General features: G+C 41.4%; 1 protein-coding gene across 11 annotated transcripts in view; it reads left to right on the top strand.

Annotated features, from left to right (window-relative positions):
- Positions 1-4,120: 4,120 nt before the first annotated feature.
- Positions 4,121-26,082, top strand: part of NPAS3 (neuronal PAS domain protein 3) — a 636,914-nt gene continuing 614,952 nt past the window's right edge. For 4 of the 11 annotated variants that reach the window (XM_081888850.1, XM_081888857.1, XM_081888856.1 and 1 more), the window contains exon 1: positions 8,208-8,588. Coding sequence is in view for 7 of the 11 variants with exons in the window: in XM_081888857.1 (XP_081744983.1) it covers positions 8,539-8,588 (50 nt within the window). In the remaining 4 variants the exon portion in view is untranslated. Of the gene's footprint in view, positions 4,443-8,206; positions 8,589-26,082 lie in introns of those variants that run through there. The other 7 variants (XM_081888853.1, XM_081888852.1, XM_081888849.1 and 4 more) reach the window with 4 other exon arrangements.

The raw sequence follows: 26,082 nt of genomic DNA, 5'->3' as shown, positions 1-26,082 counted from the left end.
CAGACATTGGAACTGGCTCCCTCTTTGCTGCCCTTCCACAATACTTTCTTGTTCCATCAGGCTTTGGGGAATTTACTGCCTTTAATCAAAGGTCTGGTGCTGTGCTGCTTTCACTGGAATTACTGGTATTTTTAAAACTGATTTTATATATGCATATCGTTTTAAATCAATATCTAACTATATTTCAATGATTAAGTTTTCTATGTTTTAGCAGTTCTTGATTTTATCTGTAAGTTGGCTTGAGCTCCAACCGGGGAAAAGGTGGGGAATAAATAAATAAATATATAACAACAACAACAACAATAATATCCTTTCCTGCCCGTCCTATTCTTTATAAGTCACCCTAGCACAGTAAGAAAATGCCATTATGAGTCTAAATTACATTTCCATACTGGCCTTCATCCAAGGATCACAGGGCAGTTTACAATATAAAAACACAAAAATACATAATACAAACAAACACAGTGCCCCTTCCAGTTTAAAAGGACATAGATTGTTTACTTAGCCAAAGGCCTAGGAGAAGGGAAATGTTTTTGGATGGTGCCTAAAGATATGTAATGAAGGTGCCAGGCAAGACTCCCTGGTGAAAGTATTCCATAAATGGGGAGCCACTGCAGAAAAGACCCGTTCTCATGTTGCCACCCTCTGAACCCGTCACGAAGGGGGCACATGACGAAGGGCCTTGGATGGCTCACAGGCACAATTCAAAAATCCACTCCAAGGCAATACCTTCATTTGACAATCAAATTGTCACAGATCCTATGCAAGCTTTTGAGTTCACCATAACTCTTCTTCAGTCTAGATGGTAAACTGAGCAAATGTGGGGCTGTAGGGGCAGGGGAGAGGTGATGAAGCCATCTCTGGCTATGCACACATTAGTGGCTGAAAACGCAGTGAGGTTGTCTCCACTCCACCCTGGCATTTTAAGCTGCATTTTTATATTGCTGTAAACACCAGAGAGTGGGTGGGGATGTTTGCACCTGTGCAGTGCTTAGTTGGTTTCTCTGGATCTGCAGCTTCTGGACTCCTATCCACAAAGTTGTCATCTGTGCGTGTGCAACAGCTGTCTCAGTTTAACTGTGAAGTGAATGTGGCTTATGCTTCCAAATTGGATGGAGGCTGGTTTGAGGGAAAGTGAATCAAACAGCAGCATTTCTTAAGAAACGACTGCACTGTGGTTAACATCATGTGAACATGGCTTCAGACACCAACAGTGAGAGCCCACTGGAGCCAGAGTAAATGGTGATGTATACACAGCCAAAGTCGACATCTTGTAAGTGTGTTAGGCTGGAATGAGGGATGAGGCAGCAGACATTCAAATGAAGCTGTATTAGATGCTGTTTGGGTATCAAGTTGCACTGAGGTTTGCAAACACAAAAGCCAGCTGTTACCAAAGTCTGTCCTCTATCCTGAGGCAAAACATACAGGGTTTTTTTTTTTATAGATGGGCAACAGGAAACAAGATGCTTGAAGTAGTCCTTGTATAAACAAAGGCACAGATTCATTTTAGGTGGAGCACTAGGGTAACAACAGCCAAATTAGGTAGCTTTGCCTAGCAGTTGGAGAGAATTAAATTAATTAATTTATTATTATTATTGTCAATAGAAGTTCATTCTTTAAACCAAAATCGGTCTTTGCATACAGACCATTGCACATAAGTTCTGGTGAAAATTAGGAAGGAGTGCAGTGCAAGAGAAGAAATGTGCATGGGCTGAAAGACAAATGCATCACTTGAAGGTACCAACTCAGATTCTCACGACTCTCAGATTTCCCACAACTGAAATGTGGGGAATATGCAAACGTATAGCTTCCCCTCCCATGAAGATCTGAGGCGGTGCAGTCCTAGGAGAATTGTGTCTTGCTGTATGTTTGTTCTTATTACTTTACACTAAAGCATGAAATACAAAAAATGTTTTTAAGAGAAGTCTTATGGCAAATTGCAGTAAAATTTGCAAGCATCCAGGTTACCTGACTGCTTGGCCAAAAACTCCCATCTGCAAAGGTAATGTTACTGTAAATGGGAGTTGCCACATTGGATAGGCATATGTCTGCAAAATCAAACACTTCCGTTGCCCCATTCTCACTCAAGACTCTGAAGTGACTTGTTTAGCTTTCCTTAAAACAAATATCTATATTTTCTATCATTAACCATAGTTTGGCTCATTGTTTTGTTCAAGCTTGGGCTCCTTGAAAAACCACCAACTCTAATCAAAGTTTGTTCTTGGTTGTAAAGATGGTTTATCTAAACCAAGTGCCAAAATTCAGACCACATGCTAAACCAAACCATGGCTTAGCTCACAGCAGGAGGACTGGGTAGGCGAGGAGCACACAAGTTGTGATCTCCTCTCCTGGAAACAGCAGGTACACATTTGGCAATTAGCTACCACAAGCTTTGCGTGGGCGAATAAACCATACAACTGTACAGTACTCCAGCGATACGCACAGACTGACCGGCCAGGAGCCACAGATTGTGCATGCAGACAATAAAAATAAATCAAATCCCGCCTGCTTGGGTGAAACAAGACTTCCCCAAATGACCGTCCGTGTGGATAGTCTTCCTTCTCCGGGCAAATGCTTTGGCACAATTGCACGGATGGGCTGAATGGGCTAAGCAAAGTGCAAGCGCGGAGAAGGAAGGAAGAAAACGGAAGGGGCTCGGAGAAAGACCCGGGACTGCAGTGCTTCTGGTCAACGCCAGGGGAGTCTCTCCGCAGCTTGGCGAGGAGGACCTTTCTCCCTTTGACATCCCTCGGCTCCCCGCGAAGGGCAGAGTGGGAAAGGCACGAAGCGTGGGGCTGCGAGCGCGGCGCATTCCAGAGGTGCTGCCCCCTAAAGCGCCTTTGCGAAAGCTCCGCGCGCGGCGCCGGCAGGGCAACCCGCCATTCAGGCATCCCCCCCCCGGCCCGCTACGATTTGCGGTGTGAGTTTTTGTCTGCAAAGCGACAAACCAGAACAAGCTTTCAGGGGGCGGGAAGAGGAATTTGACTTTGCCCTCGCACTCCGTCGCCAAGGAGCGGCCGGATCCCTTCGAAGCCCCAAACTCCAAAAACGCGGAACTTTTCTTTGTCCCGGTGTAGGATGGCTACGTGAGTCACTGAGGCTGCCCGGCGTGCAGAGAAGTGCCCGTGTCGAGCGGCTGGTGTGGATCGGCCCGGGTTAAGGGGACGGCGGAGGGCTCTGCCTCGCTCTGTCTGCAGGCAGCCCAAGCAGCGAGCTGCCTCGCTCGTCACCGCGCTCCTTGCGTTTGGCGAGGCCTTTCTTTGCGCTGCGCCGCGCCGCGCGGTATAATTGATATGTTGGCAGAAGCGACAACGCGGACCGGTGCGTCCAGCAGGCAGCTAGGCGAGAGGCAGGCAGGCGCGCGCGCGCGGGCGCGCACCCCCACCCCACCTTCCCAAGTTTGAGTAGCAATAACAGTGGCGCACACTAGGAGGGCAGGAGAGTCACTTCCCTATAATAGAGAAGCAACTCTGCCGTTGCACAAAAGCCGCGCGTTTTCTCCTGGGTGCAAATCAGCCCTTCATAGAGAGCAAAGACAGAAGGCGGCCGGGGGGGGGGCGGGAGAGGAGGAGGAGAAGAAGAGGAGAGAGGGAGGGGGAAGGCAACGCTAGTTCCCAAGAACTTGAGCTAACGGCAGGCTGCTTCCTCCGCCACTCGTCTTTTCTTTTTTTTGGAGAGGGGGCTCTTCCCCTCGCCGCCACTTCTTTCTCTCCCCCGCCCCAGCCCTGTCGGTTCTGGCCCATCGCTCCGCGGTCAGCGTCGTTCTTGAGCAACAGAGGAAACCCTCCAAGACTTTTGCGTTTGGGGGGCGGAGGAGGAGGAAGAGAGGAGGAGGGGGGCGGGAGGCAATATTTGCTGCCCATCATTTTCACGGCCACGCGAAAGTAATCGCGCGCCCCCTCCTCTCTCTCTGCGCTGTCCCTTCTCCGCTCGGATTCCTTGTTCCTGGACTGTAGAGATTTCCCTTCTTTGATCCCCCCATTTTTAAATTTTTGCAGCCTTCCCTTCCCGCCGAATCCTGACACGTTGCATGTTTGCAGATTGGTGAAAATACCTTCCCTCTCCTTCTCTCCCCCCCCACCCCGCTCTTCACTCCCAGCCCCCCCCCGCCCGCCTCAACTCAATCTCAGCCCAGCCGCTCAGATCAAAGCGCCGTGCCTCCCTCCCAGTGGCCGCCGCTCACTAATGGGATTGCAGTGTGCTTGGCTCTGCTGCTGCAGCCGCCGGAGGGAGAGGAGCTGCTGTACCTCTTCGCCGACACTCGCTGGGTGCTGAGCCGCGGGGATGATCCGGATCTTCCCGGATTTCAGCGTGCAGGTGACTGCAGCTGCGGCCGGCGGGGCGGCGGGAGGAGTGCCGGCCGGTCCGGGCATGGGGAGAGCCAGTTCCGCAGCCAACGGGAACCCGCAAAACGTCCAGGGCATCACTTCCTACCAACAACGGTAAGTACACACAACCCCCAAAGTGTGCGTGTGGATTAGGCTTCCTCACTTGTTTTTGTGCGTGTCTTGTCTTTCTGTGCTCGTTTGTTTTTAAATTTTAAGAAATCACGTCTTGCTTGCTTTTTCTTTTTGAGGGGGCTACCCAGACACTTAAAACAAAAAAGGATCTTTTAAAAGCGGTGCCCAGAAATGTTCCTGGAGCTTCGAAAGCAACAATAACAAAAAAGGGGGAAAGTGAGATTCATGGCAGCTCAAGGGCTGAGGATCTTTCTCCCACTCCTGCTGCAAAGTTTGGGATCCTGTCTGCTTAGCCTCCTTCCTCAAGTAGGGATTTCTCAATGTCAATGCCTTGTGCAAACCCCACAGCATGGCAGCCAAGAGGTATAATTGATCACCCTACGGTGATTGATAATTTGTTTTCAATTGAACAAGATAGAGTTTTCACTTGGCGTTTCACCCTTTGCAATTCCACACTTTTATTACAACAGTATTAGCATGTCACCTGTTACTAGGGGAAAATCTATCAGGAAACCCTAAGCGGGCTCAGCACTGTGGAGTATTCAACTGAAATGCATTCTAATGCAAATTTCCGAGGTTCACAGACAGCTCCTTTAGGAAGGAAACATAACCAAGTTGGCTTAGGCAATAAGTCATAGTGAAGTTTAAGGACCTTGCTCACCTTTTCACTCTCCCTCAACCATTCACAGACAGGTGGTAATGTCAACAGGACCTATAATTAAATGGCATTCCAGTCCTTTTTTCCTAATAAACAATAATGCTTTTGTTTGCTTTTCTTTGTCACTAGAAGATCACAGCAAAGATGCAATGATAAAAAGGGAGCAAGAGACTAATTTTAGACTGCACCCTGCAACATTATTTTATTCTTTTTGGTGCCTTCTAAGTTGCTCCAACTGTTAAGTGTCACAATAAATGAAATATTAGATGAGAAGCTCAAGGATGTGTGCAAACATAAACAACTCATACTTTAAACTTTAATTTTGAAGTTCACTGGTTTGGGAACTCTTTAGAACCACCAATGTTTATATTTCAACCATTAAGGACTAGACTATGACCCCACTCTGTCCATCATTATTGAGACAGACAGCTGTTAGGGCTAAGTTTGGGAACAGTTTGCTTTTAGTAAACTGCATGCTGCTGATACTTCTGCACATTTAGGATAAACTCTTGAGATTCTTGAAGTCATCTCAAGAGATGCTAAAGCATGCTCAGAGCCTGTGAATGTTTGAAATTCAAAATCAGTGTTGTTTTGCTTAAAGCAAACACAGGAATTCTTTATATAAAGTAAGTGCTGCGTGACAGATATAAAAGATAGATAAAAGTTGGTGTAGCTCTAGCCTTCCTTGGTTTCCGAATTACAATTTTTTGTCACTTGGAGAATTCTTAAAATTACAGAGGAAACCTCTTTAAATAGGAAGCACAGTGTAAGAATCAAAATAGTTTTGCCTCTGAAGGGGGAAGTCAGGGGTCAGAAATAGCAGATTAATTTTTACACAAGTGCAAGATACTTCCTGAGAAATTATTATGCATTGGAAAGAATATATGCACCATATCATTTTTTAGTATTTAAATGTAAATTTGCCTAAGCTGTAAGGAGTTAAAGGGATATAGTTACCTCTAACCTGCAGCTATTTATCCCAGCTAATGCCTATTTACCTGGGAGTAAGCCTCATTGAATTTATAAGGATTTACTTCTGAGTAGACATGATGAGGACTTCACTGTAAGGCTGCAGTCCTATGCACACTTTAATGGGAATTAGTCCTATTATACTCTGTGGGACCTACTTCCAAGAGCTTAATTTAGTTAGTATAGGTTCATTCTTTTGCAATTCAAATTTATATTCCAAGATTCTTCCCTTTCAAAATGCACAGTAAAATAAAACCCTTAAAAAGTTCAGAATATTAACTCTGCACATGCAGATGAAAAGCAAGTTGTATTCTTTCATTTGAGCTATTAAAAATACTCTTCCATGTGATTCTGTGAAATTGTTCCAATAAGGCAGGAGGGTAATGCTACTTCTTCCACACTCATTACAAAACCCAAATGACACCTGTTAACTTTATTGCTTTTTAGTAGGATAGGGGAAGTTAAAGGATGTTCAGAATGCCTCCATGGAATCCTGTAAGACCAGAATCCTCCAAACCTGAGTTTATAGCAACAGCATTTATATTCTGTGACAAAATAATTAGCAGGTCCCTTTCTACGCAGATGTACTTCCTTACAACTGTTTATCTCTAATGATTTTTGTGTGCCGTAATGCAAAAGAAGGACTCCTTCTGATGGGTTTGAATCAGAAGAAGGTGAATGAATAGTGTTTCGGGGAGAGAGACAGAAGCAGTTTGTAGAGTTCCAGGATGCAAGCTACTCAGGCTGGTTGTATCTGCTTCTCTGAGTCCTGAGGGACGTCAGGCAGGTCAAACTCGCTGCCTCCTGTGGCAGAGATCATATTTTTGGGGTCACTGACTGCGCCCTGCAGCCAAACTTTCCAGCACTTTGCAAACTCCTTATGCAGCCATCCTCTTACCTACGCATGTGTGGATTAGTTGCATTCCTTTTAATTGCCTTCAAAATCCAGCTGGAACACCTTAGATTTTAAATGGTCTGATTGCCCTGCTTTTGCTTGAAAACTTAACTTTTTGTTACTCCAGGAACAAAAGCAGGGTGCTTAACACATTACTGACATGGAACTGCTTTTCAGCTGACATTCGGAAAATACATTCGACCAGTTCCCCCCTCCCTCGAGCTCTTAACTTTTTTAAAAAATTAAAAATAACCACACCATTTCCTCAACTATGCTCACTCCCACCCTTTATTTCACACATTTCCTTTTCAAGTTTATAAACTGACACAATAGCAGTCCGTATTAAGCACAGAGTGTGAACTTTCCCTAGGAGGCCGGGCGATCGCTGTGCCACGAGAAATACGGTAAACTGTACCTCGCGATGGATTGCTTTTGCACCCATTTCCGCGCAGTCTCGCGTCCGCTCCGTAGTATTACGGTAGTTGGACGGAGGACAAGTCAGACGCATGTGCAGCCAGCCTGCGTAGCTGAAAGATGTCATTCCATCCTCCGTGCACACACACGCGCACATGCTGTGTACATAAAGACACGCACGTATGCTAATAGACGCATAGGCACCCAGATCTGTGCACACTAATAACACCCCCCTCTGCATGTGCATACATATGCATGTAAGTACTGCACACACAGAGATACAACGTGTGCACTATGTACCATGCAAAGTACACTCTTCCCATCCCTTCTTTTGACCCTGCCATTCCGCGAATGCGCGCAGCCTGTTGCCAGAATCCGTCCCCAACCGCCAAGCGAGTGCCTGTCTGCGGCTCTCCAGCCTCCCTCTCTGTCTCCCTCTCCTGCTGCCGCCGCCGCCTGCGCTGCTCCAGAGAAGGAAAGTCTGCGAAACTGCAACTGAGTGGCGTTGTTGCGCCGGCAGCGGAGGCTCTCGCGTCCCTTTGCACGCAAGGAGTCAGAGCGGTCGGAGCCGGCGGAGCAGCAGCTGGAAAATGCCCAGAAATACTTTCACAGCGGCCAAGCGCGGGGAGCCCTGACTTCTCACTTTCCCGCCCCCCTCCCCCGGCCATGGCCTGGCCCCGCGCTTGAGCCGGTCCCGCGGGCTCTCTCTCTCTCTCTCCCACACCTGCCGGGCGATGCCAGCGGCCGGGGTGCCCGCCGGGGCTGCGCGCCTTTCTCCGCCCGCCGCGGCCGGCCGCTCGTCGCCGCGCCTGACATGCCTTCGGAGGCGGCGGAGCCTGGGCTCTCTCGGAGGCTCGTCGGCTTCTGGACGGCGGCGGCCCGGGCCCCAGCGGCGCTAGCGAGCGAGCCGAGCAGCGAAGCAACAACCTGCGCCAGGACCGCTGCGCCGGGGAGCGGGAGCCCGCAATGCATTGGCCTCCGTACTTTTCCTCAGCCTGCCTGCCTGAGCAGGGCCATTGCCGCCGCCGCCGCCGCCGCTCCTGCTAGACACAACACCACACACCAGGAGGGGGAAAAGTAAGGGAGAGAGAGAGGAAAGGGGAGAGAGGGGGAAAGGAAAGGAAAAAAAAAAGCCCAGGAAGATGGCGCCCACCAAGCCAAGCTTTCAGCAGGATCCTTCCAGGCGAGAACGGTAACACTTTCTCTGTATTGAACCTGAGGCGGCAGCGCCTGCCTGCGTCTGGGGCGCCGCCGCCGCCGCTTGCAGCCTCGGGTCTGGTTTGGTCGGCTTCCATGCCCGGGAAAAGGAGAAGCGGAGGGAGGGGGTTGGCGGTGGAGGAGGAGGAGGAGGAGAGGAGAGGCAGGCAGGCGGCGGCGGCGGCGGCGACTCTCCTCAGCCTGCAAAGCCCCGCTCGCGCTGCTCGGGAGTTCCTCTTGGTGCATGCATATTTGTCTGCTGCTGCTGCTGCTGCTCACACAGACACAGCAGCAGCACACTTGGCTAGTCTGTCAGCAGCAGCAGCGATCCTGCACATTGCAGGAGTCGGTGTTTGGCGGGAGGGAGAAGGAAGGGGGAGGGAGGCGGAATTCCCGGGAGGCAACTTTTCGGCTGGATGGTCTCGGCGAGGAGGAGGAGGCGGCGGCGGGGCGGAAGGGGGAGAGGCGGGGATCTTTCGCCAGGCCCAGCGTTGCCTCGTCGAAGGGCCGGCTGGGCTGGTGCGGCTAGGCCGAAACGGAACTGGCCGGGCTCTTCTTCGCAACTGCTGGGGCAACTTTAGTCGGAGGCGCCTGGCGACAATTCCGCTTAGCCCTTCTCCTCCCGCGGTTTTTTTTTTGGGGGGGGGCGGGGAACCAAGCCCGAGGTTGGCGTTTAGTCTGTCGAACTTGTTTGCTCTAATGCGCGGTCAGGGGAGATGCTCTGGCAGAGTTTGCTGTGGCGGCCGAGGCTAGAAGTGGGCTCGCCTTTGCAAGTCTCCACACTCCTGTTTGCGTCGCGCGCTCTCTTCCCCCCTTTCCCGCTTCTTCCCATATACTTTTACTGCCGTTGCTGCTGGTCGGCTCCGCGTATTGTCGGTGACATGTCTGCGCAGCTGTCATCCGAGTCTCCAAGTAAAGTGTGTCTTTAGAAAAGGGCTCCCTCTCGATGGACAAGGGAATTCCCGGCCCATTGAAAATTAATGGGCACATGGGGCAGCCCCGTTTGGAAAGCAATGGGTACGTGTGGCCGAGCCACTGGAAACAAGGAATGAGTGGGCTAATTGATGTATGAAATACCTTTGAAAGCAGGTGAGCTTTCAGGGCAAGCCACCCATGACCTTTCTGCAAGAGCATGCTGATAGGTTTTGTCCGAGCTCATAAAGTTTTAGCCTTGAGTCTGTTGTTTCTGAGCATGTGCAGAGCACGTTTTGGGTAAGAACAACCAGTCTTCCTAGAAACAGGGACAGGGCTCCTGGAGCATAAGGTGTGAATTCCAGGCAGGGTTGAGACTCATCACTTCTCTTTATGCAGAACAATTCCTGCACAAGGGAAAGTGGAGGGGTGCTGATGTGAGGAATCCAGAGAGGACAATTGGGAATGGCATAGAGGTTGCCATGGGTACTGAGAGGCTTGGTTACTCAGAGCAGAATAGTTGTGGAATGATAGCACCCACCACTGCACTACAAGGAAGGACAGCTTCCAGGGTACCTCCTCCACTAAGCAACATATTGCAAAGTTTACAAGTTCACCTGATGTTACTGCAAAATGCTTTGAAAAATCTGCAGAGCATTGTTTGAGTCCTATATGACCAAATGGAGACCATAATACATATTGGTTTCCTCTTTTGCTCCCTTTGATTTTCCAGTTCTGTTTGCTGAGGAAGGTTCCCATTTGAGATATAAAATGAAAACCGCCCCCTGAGTTGCTTTTAAAAATGTCTAAAGATATTATGGGGTGCATAATGATTGATCAGGTGAGAATGTGAAGAATTGTAGTTGTTGCTTTATGCTGATACAATGTACCATTTGGCTTTAAAAATGTGTACTGATCGGGAGAGTATAAATGTAAATATGTCCGCTCCTTGGATTAAAATGGGTATTTGAGGGTGCCATCTGTATCAGCTGAGCTAGTGCTTGGAATTGAGCCGATTTCATATTATTTTCTAAATAGGTTTAAATACAAACATTCTGCTTTTGTTCATTCTGTACTTAGTGCTTTGTTTATAGTATAAGCTGTTGCATCTTGTACCTCAAGCTATATTTGTATATGCTCATGATGGAAATACATCATCTTGTTGAAATTTATGGAAATCAGAGGTTTAACGTCCCTTTACTTCTCTTTAGCTATGAAAATTCTGTGTTTTCCCTCCAGTGACTGTAAAAGCATTTGTGTATTACTAATAATGTCTTTAGCAGCATGCTGGTTTCCTGCACATAGAGTTGTACATTTGAGAGGGGAGGAAAGCCAACACATAAATACCAATATATGCTGTCATCCTTTCAAGCACCCCCCCTCACCAGAGAGTCCTGTTCCCTCCCCCCCCCCTTTATGAGCCTAGTACTATATTAGTAAGAAGTGTATTTGCCGGGACAGCTTCAGTAATCTCTCCAGCAGAGGCATATTTGTGTGCCATTTTGGGATTTTTTTCAAGATAGGAATCTTGAAGATAGAATTAATTTCTAGGGGAAACTTCATAGCCTGTGCATGAGTGCTTTCTTTATCACCTGTCTCCATTTGGCATTCGGAGAAGGTAAATCAAAGTGTGCGATTTGTTATTCTGCTCCACTTGAGAGCTGTACTAAATAACACTTGGTCTGAAATTCTGATTGAAGTTGTAGGAGGATATACTGTATTTAATTTAATGCCCTTTAATAGCATATTCTTGTTCAGCTCTGATGCTGTCATCTTAAAGGTTGGATCAGAGTAGTTATATCCTGTAGGGAGTGGGAGGAGTAATAATTTCAGCAAGGGAAGTAGCCTACATGCATGAAACGCCAGTAACCCAAAGCGTGGCCTAGTGTCCACAACATTGTTTTATGCCTTAAGGCTTAACTTGTTGTCACTGTGTACAGCGTTCCAGCTATTTTAGGATTTAAGGGAACCTGAGTTGTTTCTTTGCAGTGGGGGGGAGAGGCTCTGCTTAAGATATGATATGTCAGGCTATTGGCTCTTAATGTAAGATGAGTTAAAAATGCATTTGTTTTTAATTAAGCAAATGCATAGTATTTTCTTAGTACACAGTCCATACTTTACTTGGGTTTTGCATTCAGAAGCTTAAGTCCAGTTTCTCTGAAACTGTACGGCCTCATCCTGCACATTGTTATATACATCGCTGCTGCAGTTTTATCAATCCACGCTTAACTGGAAGCTCCACTGGAGATAGTGCTACTTACACAAATAGAATTGGGCTACTCACGCCACTGAAATAAGGAGGTCTCTGTGTACAGAACTGTAGGGTAAGCCTCAGTTTAATGCACACTTGCTTGGAAGTAAGTCCCTTGACAATCAGTAGGGTTTACTCATAAGTGTGGTTAGGACTCTGCTGCTAATATATTAAAAATGAATTCATTATGCAAAAGTCCAATATTCACAAATATCAGGATATTATAATTGGTGAGCTACAGATTTTTTTTTAAAAAACAAAGACTAGAATTCTTTGTTATTTAGCAACCATGGATAATTTCCAACATTTTCTGGTCATTATTTGAGAAAAAGTTATTGAACTTGTTGCATTTACTTCTACAGTCTTATAGGCAGAAAATGGTTCAAAAGAACCTAGGATTATTCAGCTCTGTGGAAATATCCAAGGATGTTAAATTCACACAATTCTAATGCATGTGATATGCCAACAGTGATTTGTAAAGCATATCACTGTGTTATGCTGTAAAGTAAAGACAAAAAAAAGCTCCCTTCATTTTTTATATTTCTTGCTAGAGTATATGCTTAAACACAGCAGTGATAAATGATGATATGCATTGTCTAACACTTGCTTTTATATAAATAGCTCCAGAAGATTGCTTAAATGATAATCGAAAATATGAAATAGGGTGGCCTTCATATCACAAGGCCAAGGGTCTACAAATGGAAAAACTGAAATAATGAAATATTTCCAAGGCAACAGACTGTCAACAAGAACAGTAATGCATGGGCATATCATAGAGGTACCAGAGAGGATATTAGATCTTATAGCTCTAGAGCTAGGAGTTATAATGACCTTTATTAAATAGAACCTCCCACATTGCCACAATATCTCTGATTCCTGATTTATGGATTAGCAGTTGCACATTTTGAAACATGCTGCCTATATATTTTGTTTACTGCATTCATACTTGGGTTCACATACTATTTGTATGAGCATTGATCAACATATAGTATGTGATTTTAGCAGCTAATGAGGTTTAATCATACAGGTTTTTGTCTTTATTTTTCATATCCCAAGGTTCTGTAACAAAAAAAGTTACAGCTATATAGCATGTGGTTGTTGTTTTTAAATCTTGATACAGAAATTTCAGGACATATTGGAATATAGTAGTTAGCATCCCACCTGGGAATAAAAATTCCCTATGGGCAAGTTGCATGCTAGATCCTAAGCTATTTCATGGCATCATGGTGTGAGATGGTGAGCAAGTTAAACTTCCTTTGAAGTTTCTTGCTAGGTTGCTATAATAATACTTTTGCCTTTTAAGAATTTGGTGTTCTGCTTCATTATTAAATTATAAAGCAGAGCCACTTCAAACATAGGCATTGCTGGAATATCGTTTTGCCACTGCTTCCATCCATCTGCTTTAAGTGTAACCTATTGTTTTATAAAATGCTTAGAGGTTTTGCTGCAATTGAGCTATATATACATTTTGTTAAGCAAATAAAAATACTATCAATGTTTTATTAGAAAAGTACAATTGTAAAGCTATTATGCCCTATGTAGTTTTTAAAACTGGTAGTTTGCATGTAGGAAAGTCTATATCCTGAAATATTTTAATTTGCCCTGGAATTTCATATCCTTCACAGTAATTTTGGTAAAATTCTGTATGTGATGGAGCCATTTTATTAGTAGACTTTGAACTGCTAGATGCACAATAATTAGAAATTACTTTTCACCTGTTAGTTAACGTTTAGACTTCGTTTTAGCCAACATTGATAGAAGAAAATTGTCCATTGCATAATGTAAAGTTTTTTGATGTTAGTGTTGGTTAGGAGCCGTTTTGATTATATCCATCTAATTTCAAGTGTAGAGGAGGGGATAAGCATGAGGTGCTCTAGTGGAATATTTTGCATGTATGATAACACATGAGACTTTCGCCTATGGTCAATCAATCTGAATATTATACCACAGGTTGCTGTCTTATAACCCATTCCCTTGGAACTAAATAGCAACAAATTCAGTAGCTCTCATCAGTACTTTTCTTAAGTATTTGCAAAATACAGCTGGATACTTTATAGTTGATAAGGGCTTAAAACTGATAATTAAAATGAAATGTTTCTATGTTGTTCAACCTGAATAGAATAGGATATTTTGTAACACCTTTTGCTTTGATATAGATTGCTTATAGTTAGAATGAGATGCTTGAACTATTGATGCCTAGAGACCTTGATAGGGTAATCATAATTTGTTGTAATACCATATAAATTTGCAGGAGGATAACACCGTATGGATATGAAAGCTGCTGTATCAGATGTGACTGCAACATTGTTTTGTGACCAGTATGATCAGTAGTTTCACAATATATAAAGTGCTTTTGAATGAATAGTTCTCCTGTGCCCTTTATTTTAACAGGACTTTGAGTGAAAGTATTCATTAATAATTTACAGTATGATATGGTTGTGTATTACACTGAGATATACACTATATTGGGAATAGCGTCTTCTTTTAAACATGAAAAATATAGGCCCTCTCGCTGGGACTATACATTTAAGCTCTGTTGTCGTTAAAGAAAAGCCAGAATTAATTGAGTGCACACGTTTGGTAGGAATAAACTGTTTACATATATCACATTTTTGTTCTTTAGCTTCCTATATTTTACTTCTTTCACAAGGTTGATTTCAAAATTCTTGTTTGCTGCAGCCATTGTGTATGCATTTAAACTCTCAAATTTGTAATGGAACTTTTAAAAAAAGATGGAGTGCTGGTTCATTTAAAGGAAGAGATTTAATTTTCTTATGAAAGTTCACATTTGTTCCATTTTTGCATAGAGCAAAACTTTTATGATACTGTGTGAATAAATTCCTTATTTTACTTGATCTAACCGATGATCAGAGGTACCCAGAGGAGCTACTTCAGGATTCTTCACCTTTTTTTTTAATAGAAAGAATGATTTAAGTTTGTTTTGTTGTTATCATAATATTATCATCATCATCATCATCATCATCATCATCATCATCATTTATTTTGTTTTTGACTCATCCTCCCTTGAACAGAGTCCAGGGCAATGTATAACAAAAGATAAGCAATGCAGTTACATCAGTGATTAAAACAAATACAGGAGTAAATTATTCACAAAGTAACAGTCATTAAAAACAGAATTCTCACATTCCTGTTTAGGGCACATTACAGTATTACACAGAAGAGGCCTGCTTGTGGTCTGGATCAACTGAATTCTGTCTGCACAGGGCAGAAAATAATCTACGCTTACCTGGGGCTCTAGGAAGTGGCGTTTATTAAATAGCACAGCCATGGCTTGGTCCAAAGCGCCATTTTCTTCCCCCCTGCAACCATGGGTGGGACACCCAGCAGCTCCCCTTTCAGCCTCATTGGCCTTGGCGCCAAAATGTGCGTTTGAATGGAAACTGCACTTTATCAGTCTCACCAACTATGGATATGCAAGGTGGGTTTGGGGGCAGCTCTCTGATTGTGGAATTCTTCCCACCCCCAAAGGTGAGACTAGTTCTGTCCCTGATGACACTTAGGTAGGCAGCAGAAGTGTTCTTTTTCCATGTGGATTTTACAGGTTTTTAATATATGCATTCCAACTTTTCATTGAATTTTTGTGACATACAAAACATGCAGACACAGAAAAAAGCAAGCAGCCAATAACAAAGTAATAAAGTGTTGCAGACTGAAATAACAATAGCAAACCGGTATACCAGATTGCAATCATACTTCACTGAATATCAGATGCTATTTAAATAGCCCAACCTTAATGAAGAATGAGAAGCCAAAGGGCTATGGGAAGATCCCTCCCTGTTAATATATTCAAGGAAGGGAAACCAATCTGCATCAAAATTGTCAGATTTAGCCTCTCCCCAGACCACTGTGTCTGGTCAAGCGTTCCAACAAAGTGATGCTCCAGACATTGGAGAGCCATGCCTCAAATGGTAAAGTGTCAGGAGACTTGCAATAATGGGCAATAACTAATCTGGCAGCCACTAATAACATGAAGACTAGGTTTTATGTGGTTTTTAAATATATGATGGAAGGTTTTAACTCTGTTTTGATTAGAAGGTTTCGTTGTTGAATAACGGTGAATTGCATGGTTTTGCTTTCTTATGTAAACAGTTTTGGGGGCACATTTTAGGGCTGAAAATCATTACAAATCATTATAAATCAAACTGAAATAAATATACAGAAAATTAATTGATTTGGTTAAATGAGAAAGTACCTGGTCGTGAGGGAGAGAAGTTAAGATACTAGCCAAGATGAGGGATATTTTGATCAAATTTAATGGATGCTTACTGGAAAGTTAATATTCCTTGTAGGAAGATGGAGTACTAATTGTCCCCAGTTAGTGACATGACATAGGACTGGAGAATCTACTTGTACCATTTTCTCTCTTCACTGCTATGCCTCTTCAACAGAAAACAATTAGACCTGGTACTGTTTGGATTCAACTGAAACCCCCAGCAGGGGAACATTTCCCAGGACCTGTAATTGCTGATCTTAAAGTGGTTGTTCTTGAAGAACGAAACCTTGAAGAGGTATTACTGTGTGAAATTGCTGAATTACAACTTAGCAAGAAGTTCAGTTATATCACCTCTGGATTGAATTGAGATACTGGGCTTTTATCCAACTGCTGGTGTTCATTCACTTAGCTAGGATGTTTGTGTTGTGTTATCAATTACAGCTGCTGTGAAGTCCCTGTGTTTATTTTATATACAATTAAACTTTTAACACACTATATTTTTTGCATTTTGTTACCATGTGACCTACTATTTACATTTCCCACCCTCTAGATTTAATATACATTTCTTCAGTAATATAGTATACAAATCTGAGACTAAATAAATCAAAATACAGCAAATCATATGTAAATCCTGCCTTTTCTCCTAGGGTGCTCAAGGTAGCATCACCACAGTCTCATTTTATCCTCCCAACCCAAAATGTAGTTGTATGCATTGTGTATGAATATCATAATACCCAGTTCATATGCACCCAGGGCTAGGGAAATATATATATTGGCTACAGGCATGCATACATTTATGCAGAAGGTGAACTTCACCGTAATCAAATTGAGGTTTCAACAAAAATATATAGCACACAGACTGGGTCCACGCTTATTCAACATAAATAAAATACTTACCTTCTGCTTTTTCCCATTTGTTGGCTTTTATGAAAATAAAGTGCATGGCACCGAGAGGTTTACCATGGTGCCACCCTAATGTTATCTGAATTGTGCCCATTTGAACAAAGCTCTAAACATTATGAGAGAAGGATGTCTGAAGTCCCTCCTCTCATGTGAGTCTAATCAGTGTTTTTGATCTTTATCAGAAACCTTACTGTATTTCCCACTAGAGACTAGGTAGGGCCTTTTTTGTGGTAGCACCCATGTTGTGGAACTTCCACCGTAGGAAGGTCATGCTGGCCCCAGCTAAAAATTGTTTTACATGGCTTTTGATGGGTTTTAATTTCTGCTTTCTGCTTTTGTTTTAATAATGGTTTGTTAAATTTAAATTGCTGCCTTATATTTTGTTATCTTGTATTTCACTTAAGAGGGCCTTGTGGGCAAAAAAGCAATTCATATATATTTTAATAAATAAAATAGCTGATCACATTTGCAGCAGCTCCCTTATGAATTAATTGTTTCTATATGGTGTTAGAGGGCTGTGTCAGACTGTACTATTTTGTGGTATGGGAAAATTCAAATTGCTATTCCTCAGAAACCATCTCTTGCTTGAATGCCCTTTTCGGACACTGAGACCTCACAATTAAACCTTGTCAAATTAAAGGATGAGAGGAGAGATGTAGATACTTACCTGAAAATTCCCAAATAGTTTTGCTGTAAATAGGAGCAAATTTGGGGAAAAAAACCATGATATATATTTAATCAGCTAGAAACAGTGAAGGGGAATGATAAGTGAAACACTCATATGCATTGCTGGGCTTGATGTCTGTCTGTCTGTCTGTCTGTCTATCATCTATCTATCTATCATCTATCTATCTATCTATCTATCTATCTATCTATCTATCTATCTATCTATCTATCATCTATCTATCTACCATCCATCTATCATCTATCTTTGTGATTCTTTTCAATTAAAAAAAATGTAAATTGTGGAACAGCTTGGTTTTAGTAACCTGTATTTTTAACCAATGAGTTTCCCTAACACCCCCCCTCCCCCGGTGCTTTAAAAATCTGCATATGTATCCATAGCAAGTGACTAATATTTTTGGAGATCAGTGATTATGTGAACTTATTTGTAGGGCTGGTAGGTCCCTATACATGAAAAAAAAAGAAAATTACAATCATATCAGTAGAAGGTTAGGTTGCCTTTATAGTTTCAAAATCCTGAAGAAAATAAACTGTTGTCCACTATTTAGAGTATATATTTCATGTATTGTGAATAATCTGCCCTAAAGTTTATTTTATTTTTAAAAAATCTCTTTAGCACTTGGCAGGATTATAGAGACCGGTCAGTTTATTAATGCTTTATATAGAGGCCTGCAAGGTTTTTCATCTAGAGAAGAGACAGTCTCTTCTCTGGTCATGTTCCAACCGGTGGCTAATTCTGCAATGCTGGGCAAGGGATCTGGAGATATATTAGGTCCTCTACTTGAGAGCAGGAGAGCTAATAATCACATCAGATACACTAGCTTGTGCAGGGAAGCCTGTATTCTGCTGCAACAACTTAATAAACACTGTTCAGTTTCTCAACAAGGAAAGGAAGACTTAAACAGAGGATTGGAGGCTCCCCCAACTTGATAAAATTGTGGCTTTTGTGGAATTGTGCATTTGTGTAAATTGAAAAGTATAGATTTGTCATTCAAATTGCTGGTAATGGTTAATATATGCTTGAGAACGAGAACGCAACATTGACATTGTACTTTATATAAACCAGAGGTTTTCATTGCTTCATTTCACACCCTTGTCTATTCATGCCGCTTAAGCTTTTGAATCTCACTTGGATTAAAGTTCACGTTTCTGGTGCACTAGCTTAAATGATACAGTTTGTTGTAGAATTACCCTTTTAAGTTTGAATGCCATTTCAACATAACTGTATAATTTGCTAAGTTTTGGAATAAAAGTCTTTTTTCCCCAAGGAAAGAATAGGCTTGCAGCATTGTAGAGAAACACAAAATACTCAACCACTTGTAGGTAATAGTCTTTATAGGTCAAGGTGGAGGTCAGTGGAAAGGGCTGAACGACTGAATGTTTACAATATTGGCTGTGGGATAAAAAAAGGACTTTTGTAGAGTGTGTTGTTTATCCCTTAACCTTCATAATGGCACAAAGTGGCTGATCCTATTTGTGAAAAGTATCACTGGATACAGAATTGGCTGCTATGCTTCAGTTCTGTATAAACTACAGGTTCACAAAGAGATTCTGAAAACTGGTATTAATGAATTAATGCTTTGTTTGTAGGAAACAGAGAGGATCATAAACCTGCCAAAATAATGTGAATATCAATATATTTGCATTCATTCATATTTTTTCCACTGTCTTTAATATTTAACAAAGAATATGTTTCTGGTATGACACCCAATCGCTTTGTTTCCTACCCTACATTTTGGCAGCATAAATGAAATAATTGCATTCAAATGCTATTATTTGAAGATGCAAAGTTTATATTAAAAGCATTTTAGTTGACTGGATGTTCACTTTAATAACCATAATGTTTCATGGTTACTTTGTAAGAAACATGTTTGCTATGTAAGCAACATTTACTTGTGCGGAAGAGGATTATTTTTATTACTGTATTTACTTGAATCTAATGCTCACCTTTTTTGGCCAAATTATGTTGCAAAAATTAAGGTGCACATTAGATTCGATGGCGCATTAGACTTCAGTAAATACGGTAGATTTTTACATTAATATATATTTTAAAGATATTATTTTAAAAACTGAATAGGCAAGAACATGTATACTCTTGTAAAGAGAAAATATTTGAAATAAAAGCAAATAGTTTTAGTTTATACCAGTATATAAATCAGTAGGGGAGGGGATAGTTGATAAATTCTGTAATTTAAAGTGGATTGCTGTAGTCTGAGTTCCATGGGGGTTCAGATGTACATATGGCACTCAGTGCACCAGTTATTTATTGTAAGGAAATGCTATTCAAGATTGCAGAAACTTCGTTGGATCGAGACTCAGTTATACTTAAAGCAGATATTTTGAAATCAGTGGGGCTTGTCATTACTAAAGTAAGAACTGTTGGTTTCAGTGAACCCATTGTGTATGAACTAGAGCCAGGGAGTTTGTGTGATATGCACAATGCAGAGAAAACAATCTATGATGAAATCCCGCTAGAAATAAATGACACATTAGAGATAAAAAATTAAGCACTAACATAAGCTGTCTGATTTAACTTTGCTTTTCCCAGGCGCTTAAAAATTGTTCTGGTCGAATACTCAGAGTTTAAAAGCAGATCTTCCCAATTTTTTGTGTGGTGGGGGAATTGGAATTGCTCCACCTTGCCAGCCCCCGAGCATTGGAGCCATATTTGATCTGTGTGCTCACCATCCCTCAAAATAACAAGTGCCAGTTTCATAGACTGCTTTTATGCGGGGCTCTCCTTATGTAGCACCCCTTCTGAATCAAACTACTTTTGTACTGTATATATACACACAGACCACAGAAGTATGTCCTATTGATATAAATGAAAATTACTTCCACATAATAGCCAAAATCAAACACAGACCTAACTTCATGTAAGTCCACTAATTGCAGTGGGTTTCAGTGCCCAAACTCTGTTGCAGGAATTGGTTAATCTATTTAGAATCTAGGTTGTCATATTCTGGCTTGAATTCTGCATTTGTATGATGGAATAATGGTATACAAGTTTTAAAGACAAGATACCAGTTAAGGTGGAATCCAATTAACATGAAGACTTCTTGGTGCTTAATTGTAGCTAGTTGCAACCATAATCTGAGTATACCTTTGTATTCTAGCTGCTATGGTCATACTGTACAATTAGAGTTCCTGTTGCCTTAATATCCTGGAAGGATATGCATGACCATTGATTGCAACAGAATTATGGACTAGAAAGATAATTTATTGTTCAATGTTGTGTGTGTATTATATTATATATTCCTCCCCATGCTCAAGATTAGAAGATCTGTACTGTACTGTATCGTTTCTTAGATTAAGAATCATGGTAATAAATTAGATATTTATCTAGATCCATACCTAAATGCTGATGTTGTCTTGTCTTCACTTCAGTACTTTCAACTGAATACACATCTGAATGTGCCTCTACATCTGGTGTAATCAGTCATAAGCAACCATGCAAACATCTACAACTGAAGTGGGGTGAACATCTTTCCCAGAACACCTGATAGTTAGTAATTGCTGATCCTTGCATTATTGCATCCGTTTCCAGCAAGGCAAACTTTTCAGGATCAAGGCAACAGTTAACAATTCATTGCAAGTAGTGTTTGCAGTAACTTTTAACAAATCCAGTGTGGCAATCTATGAAAAGAAATTGAAATGACTAAGATGCTTCTCTAATTTGTATTCTGTATTTGGTAGCCTTAAAAAAGTATTATTATTTTTTACTTCTAGGAAAGGCAGCTGGAATTTATTTTGTCATAGCTAAAGCTTTCCTGTTTAACGTTGATTGTACTGACAGAATAAATAAGAGACAATAAAGTAACAGTTCTGGTTTTTCTCTTTTTTGCCATACAATGCTGTTGGCGCTTCTAACTTAATTGTAGTTATGAGGAACACTAATAATTTAAGTGTTATACAGTATGAAACAAATAATAGATAGATAAACTTTATCTGACGAAGCATTGAAGCATTCTGTGCACTTTATTAGTTACAATCTGTTTAAGAGAAAAAATAGCTTCCCCATACTAGGTTCCATTAAACACAGTTGGACTTATTTCCAAGTAAATATACATAGGAATGTGCTGCACATGTCTTTATTTTTTTAGGTAATGTTATAATTTAAATACCTGCTGTGAAATCACTTTTGGATTTTTTTCTTTCTTTCCTGATGTTAAGGGAAAGTAGGCTCATCTTTTTTTCTTCTCTTTTTCCTTTTTTTTTGCAGATTTTTATTGTTCTGTGTAAATGTAATTTGTTAATCCTGTGAAATTTGTCATAGATAAATTTGCTTGGATTATCTTGTCAGTACCGTATCTGCATTCTTTTGTTCATTGCTTATTCATAATTTAACAGTCTGGCAGTGAGCCTTTTTGGGATGCTCACAAAAGATATATGACCTCTACCAGCTGCTACTCTAACCTGCAGAATGCACAGCAAGACATTAGGAACGTGAGGATTCCTCTACTGATTAAAGTGCTCTTCATTTAAACAGTCTGTTCATAAGAATCTCAGGAATTTCTGTGAATAGCTCTTTCTTACTTTCCTTTTTCCCATCCCCTTACAATTAGTTTTAACTCCCCATCCCCTGAGTTAAAGAAAAAAATAATAATTTCTATACAAATTTGGTAGTAGCTCTTTTTCCCCCTCCAATGGGAGTTAGTGGAATTATAAAAATTAAAACTATTGACAATGTAGTTTCTTATAAAGTTAAGTCTATTAACAGAACTCCCTTTGTTATGATTTTAAGCCTACAAAGACTTCCTTTGACATCTAATGTGTTGTTGTTTTATGCTGGTTTACATAGAAGCTGCCTGATTTAACCCTACTGTCACCCAAGCACTTGCGGATTATACTGTGTGAATGCCTTGTAGTGTACAATACACCAAAAACATAAATAGAATGTTGCTTAAGGTGTAACAATACTCCAGTACTAGCCTTCTTTACATTTTTTTACATTTTAACTCTCCCCCCCCCTTATCTGTAGATCATCTTCTGAGTAATGGCTAATTTTTACCTCCCCTTTGTGCTTGTCCATGATTCTAGTTCAAAATAATTCATGGCTAATCCATGCAGTATTGGGTCATCTTCATCATTTTTTTGTGATTCAGGGCCTTCAAAGAGCATCATTCTATGCCATTTTCATCTCTAGCTTCTTTCACATTAATCCTTGTATTAAACAAAGCGTCCTAGCTATTTTACAAAATGTGACATTTTGCAAAATTTTTAAAATTATACTTCCTAGTCATTTTTATTTTTGCATGAGCAACATTCCTTGGATTAGAATTTGAGTATGTAAAAGCCGTTGCTTTTCAGTCCATATGGGCCAATCCTAAACTTGTTTACGCAGAAGTAAATCTCACTGAACTCAGTATATTTACTGAGTAATTCTGCTTAGGATTGCAGTCTTGGGAAGCTGCCTTGTACTCAATTCCGGCCTATTCGCCTATGTACCTCAATCTACTTGGATGCGCAGGGGCTCTTCAGTTTCTCAGGCAGAGAAACTTCTTCCATGTTGCCTGCTATGATCTTTCTTACTGGATCATTCTAACATGGGACCTTCTGTATACAAGTTCTGTGCTTACTAGTGAGGTATGGATATGTTCTTCACACCCTTCAGTATAAAATTACACATTAATCTTAACTTTTCTTGCAAGTCACCTCAAACCCTTAATGGAGGGACGAGGTATAATTGGCCCCAATTAGAAAGGGGTCTGTGAACAAGCAAGGCAGCAGCAGCAGCAGCAGCAGCAGCAGCAGGAGGAGGGAGGTTGGGATTCCTCCCCTTAAGCAGGTGGGTTTGGGGTGGGTGGTTTTGCAGAGCACATAGTCACTGATGACTTGTTGCTGCACTTACCTCCCCCCCCCCCGCCCCCCATTCCCAACTGGGGAAGAGCAATGTTGTGGTAGCCAGGTAGTCAGCTTTGAAGCTCAGTGGGTGACCTTGGGTCAATCAGTATCTCTTAGCCTAATCACCTCAAAGGGCTGTTGTGAAGATAAAAGTTATGGGGATAACTATGTACACTGTCTTGAGGGAAGGTGGAATATAAGAGCAATGACAGCATACGCTCCATGTCACCCTTTCACTTCCTGCTGTAGAGCTTTCTAGTAAATGGAAAGGGAAAGGGTGTGTTTTAACATACAGGTTGGGCTGAATGGCCCCCACCCAGAGAAAGTCAGTTGCACATAAGCTTAATTTAAATGGAAGTCATTCTGTGGATTAGGACCATGTGTTTGGATCAAGACGTTATGTTGGAATAGGAAAGATTTGTATTAAGTAACTGTTCTGCACAGTCGTTCCCATCTTCCTGCAGTCCACTTGGTACCTTGTTGGTGGAGGAGTTAGATTGCTGAGTGATGGTGATAATAAAGTATTCTTTCATCCAATGTGAGTACTGCTAGACTGAGAAAGAGATCCATCTTTAGATTTCATTTCTGATATTGCCAGTTTCTTAGACTGTCATCAGAGAAGATTTTTGAAGGCCTTGTTTTAGCATTGAATAGTTCTGTGTTCCTTTTTTAAATAATTACTTTCATCTCATTGTAGCAATGTGTTTGAAGGTACAGGTCAATAAGGATGATCGCATTCTGAATTTCATGATCTGTGTAGTGGAACAAATTGAAAGCAAAGCCTGTATCAATCACTGTGAAGGGAGGGTTAATTGTTACTGCTTCTCAAGCCTCTGGACAGATAAACCAGTAATGAAATACTTATTGCTCTGATATGAGGATGCTAAAGGAGGAAACAATTGGAAACAAGCAGTCTTCAAAGATAACAAAAAGGCATTTTTTAAAAGTAGAACTAAAGTGGGATTGTGCATATTGTCAGTGTTAACTTTCAAAAGTAATATTATTTTGAGTACTGCAGCTTCTAATAATTTTAGAAATGGTTGTATGTCTAAGAGAAAACAAACATCTATCCTTAAGAAGTCATGCGTTTGAAAGATCTTATGCAAATAATTAGAAATATTTTACGTAGTCTGAAGTTTATATAACTGCTGTGCATTAAGCATTTCCATTTGTTTTTATTTTTTATTTGTGGTATGTTCCATATTTCTAGAATCTTTATATATATAGATTTTAACACAGCTGTATTTACTAAATCCAGTATGTTTTGTCATCGTATGAAAGCTTTTTGTCTACTGTTGATGAGCACAGTAAAAGAATGTTTTAAAGGCAGAAAAAGTGAGGTGAAGATGAGTTCAGCAAAATAAATTATAGCATAATAGTAAACATTTAACCATTTCCAGGGTGCCTACTTGATATTTAAACATCTGTTAGTTACTTATATGTTGAAATATATGCAAAAATATTTAGCCAAATTGAAGTCTTAGGCCCATGACAATCATCTCAACACAGTGGGTAGTTCTGAAAATTAATGAGAATGATAATACTGTAAAGACTGTTCCAGAGTTTGCCCAAATTCATTATCTAAGACTCTTGTTAAGAACATCTCAAAGAATTTTAACCAGGAAAATATATTAATGGTTCAAAACCATTTCTCAAAACGCTGATTTAGAAAAGTATAATGGGATTATATATGCAAGAGCTATAGTTAGCAACACAAATAACACAGGAGAAGGGCATTATATGAGGACACATTATCCCAAAGGTTGTTTTTGACTTTGATTTTCAGCTATAGATGTCAAGCTTCTCTTGTTGATTTATATTTTGGAGGCTGTGGGTAGTATGACCATAGATAATTTACAGTGATTTTTTTTTTTTAAGTAGCTGGAGTCACTCAGGGCCCCATCTTCAGAGGCCAGGTGGGGAAAAAACCTGCAGGACAGGGAGCAGGTGTTCCTGGAATCACAGCCAAGAGCTGAGGCACCCAAGCTCTCACCCATTCCAAATCCTGCTGAATAGTGTGGCTCAAGGACAATTCAATCTGCTGAACCAAATCATTCTCCTTAAGGTGTAAAAGCAAGATGTTGGACACTAGTGTGGAAAGCAGCAACTAGCAAAGGGTAGACAACAACTCACATCATGCCACTTTTGCCCACCCAGTGAAGAGATGCCCATCTACTCATTTGCAGCTATGGTCCCACACTGGAGCAACTTGCCCTCCATTGTGCCCAGAATAGGGTAGAATGACTACAGATGTGTATCCAAATGGAGCGAGGCAAACCTGCCAAGAAGGAAAGAGCAATAAACACCAGATAGGTAACAAACAGCAATACCTCTCCACTGAACTAATTCAAAGGCAGTAGTAGTTTTTAAAGGTGGCAGAGCACCATCTGCCTATTGGTGTAATACTTGCATCATCCACACTCACAAGGGCCACTTGTTTTCTCCCTTCTCAAATGCTTCTTCAACCAGGGATACTTGTGTTAAAGCAATCTTCATATGTATCACTTCTGTTGGATGAATAACTTGGGTGTAAACTTGATCAGCATCCAAATGCACCAGGAAGCGTGGAAGCCCACAGCATTATTTTTAATAGGCTATATATATTTCAGATGTGTGGTACAGTACACTGAAATAAATGGTTGTAGGCAGCATTTGCACTTG

The sequence above is a fragment of the Podarcis melisellensis genome (genome assembly GCF_964234715.1).
Source record: "Podarcis melisellensis genome assembly, chromosome: 1".
NCBI classification, from domain to species: Eukaryota; Metazoa; Chordata; class Lepidosauria; order Squamata; family Lacertidae; genus Podarcis; species Podarcis melisellensis.
The sequence above is the reverse complement of the archived record's forward strand: the minus strand, read 5'-3'. Positions and strand labels throughout refer to the sequence as shown.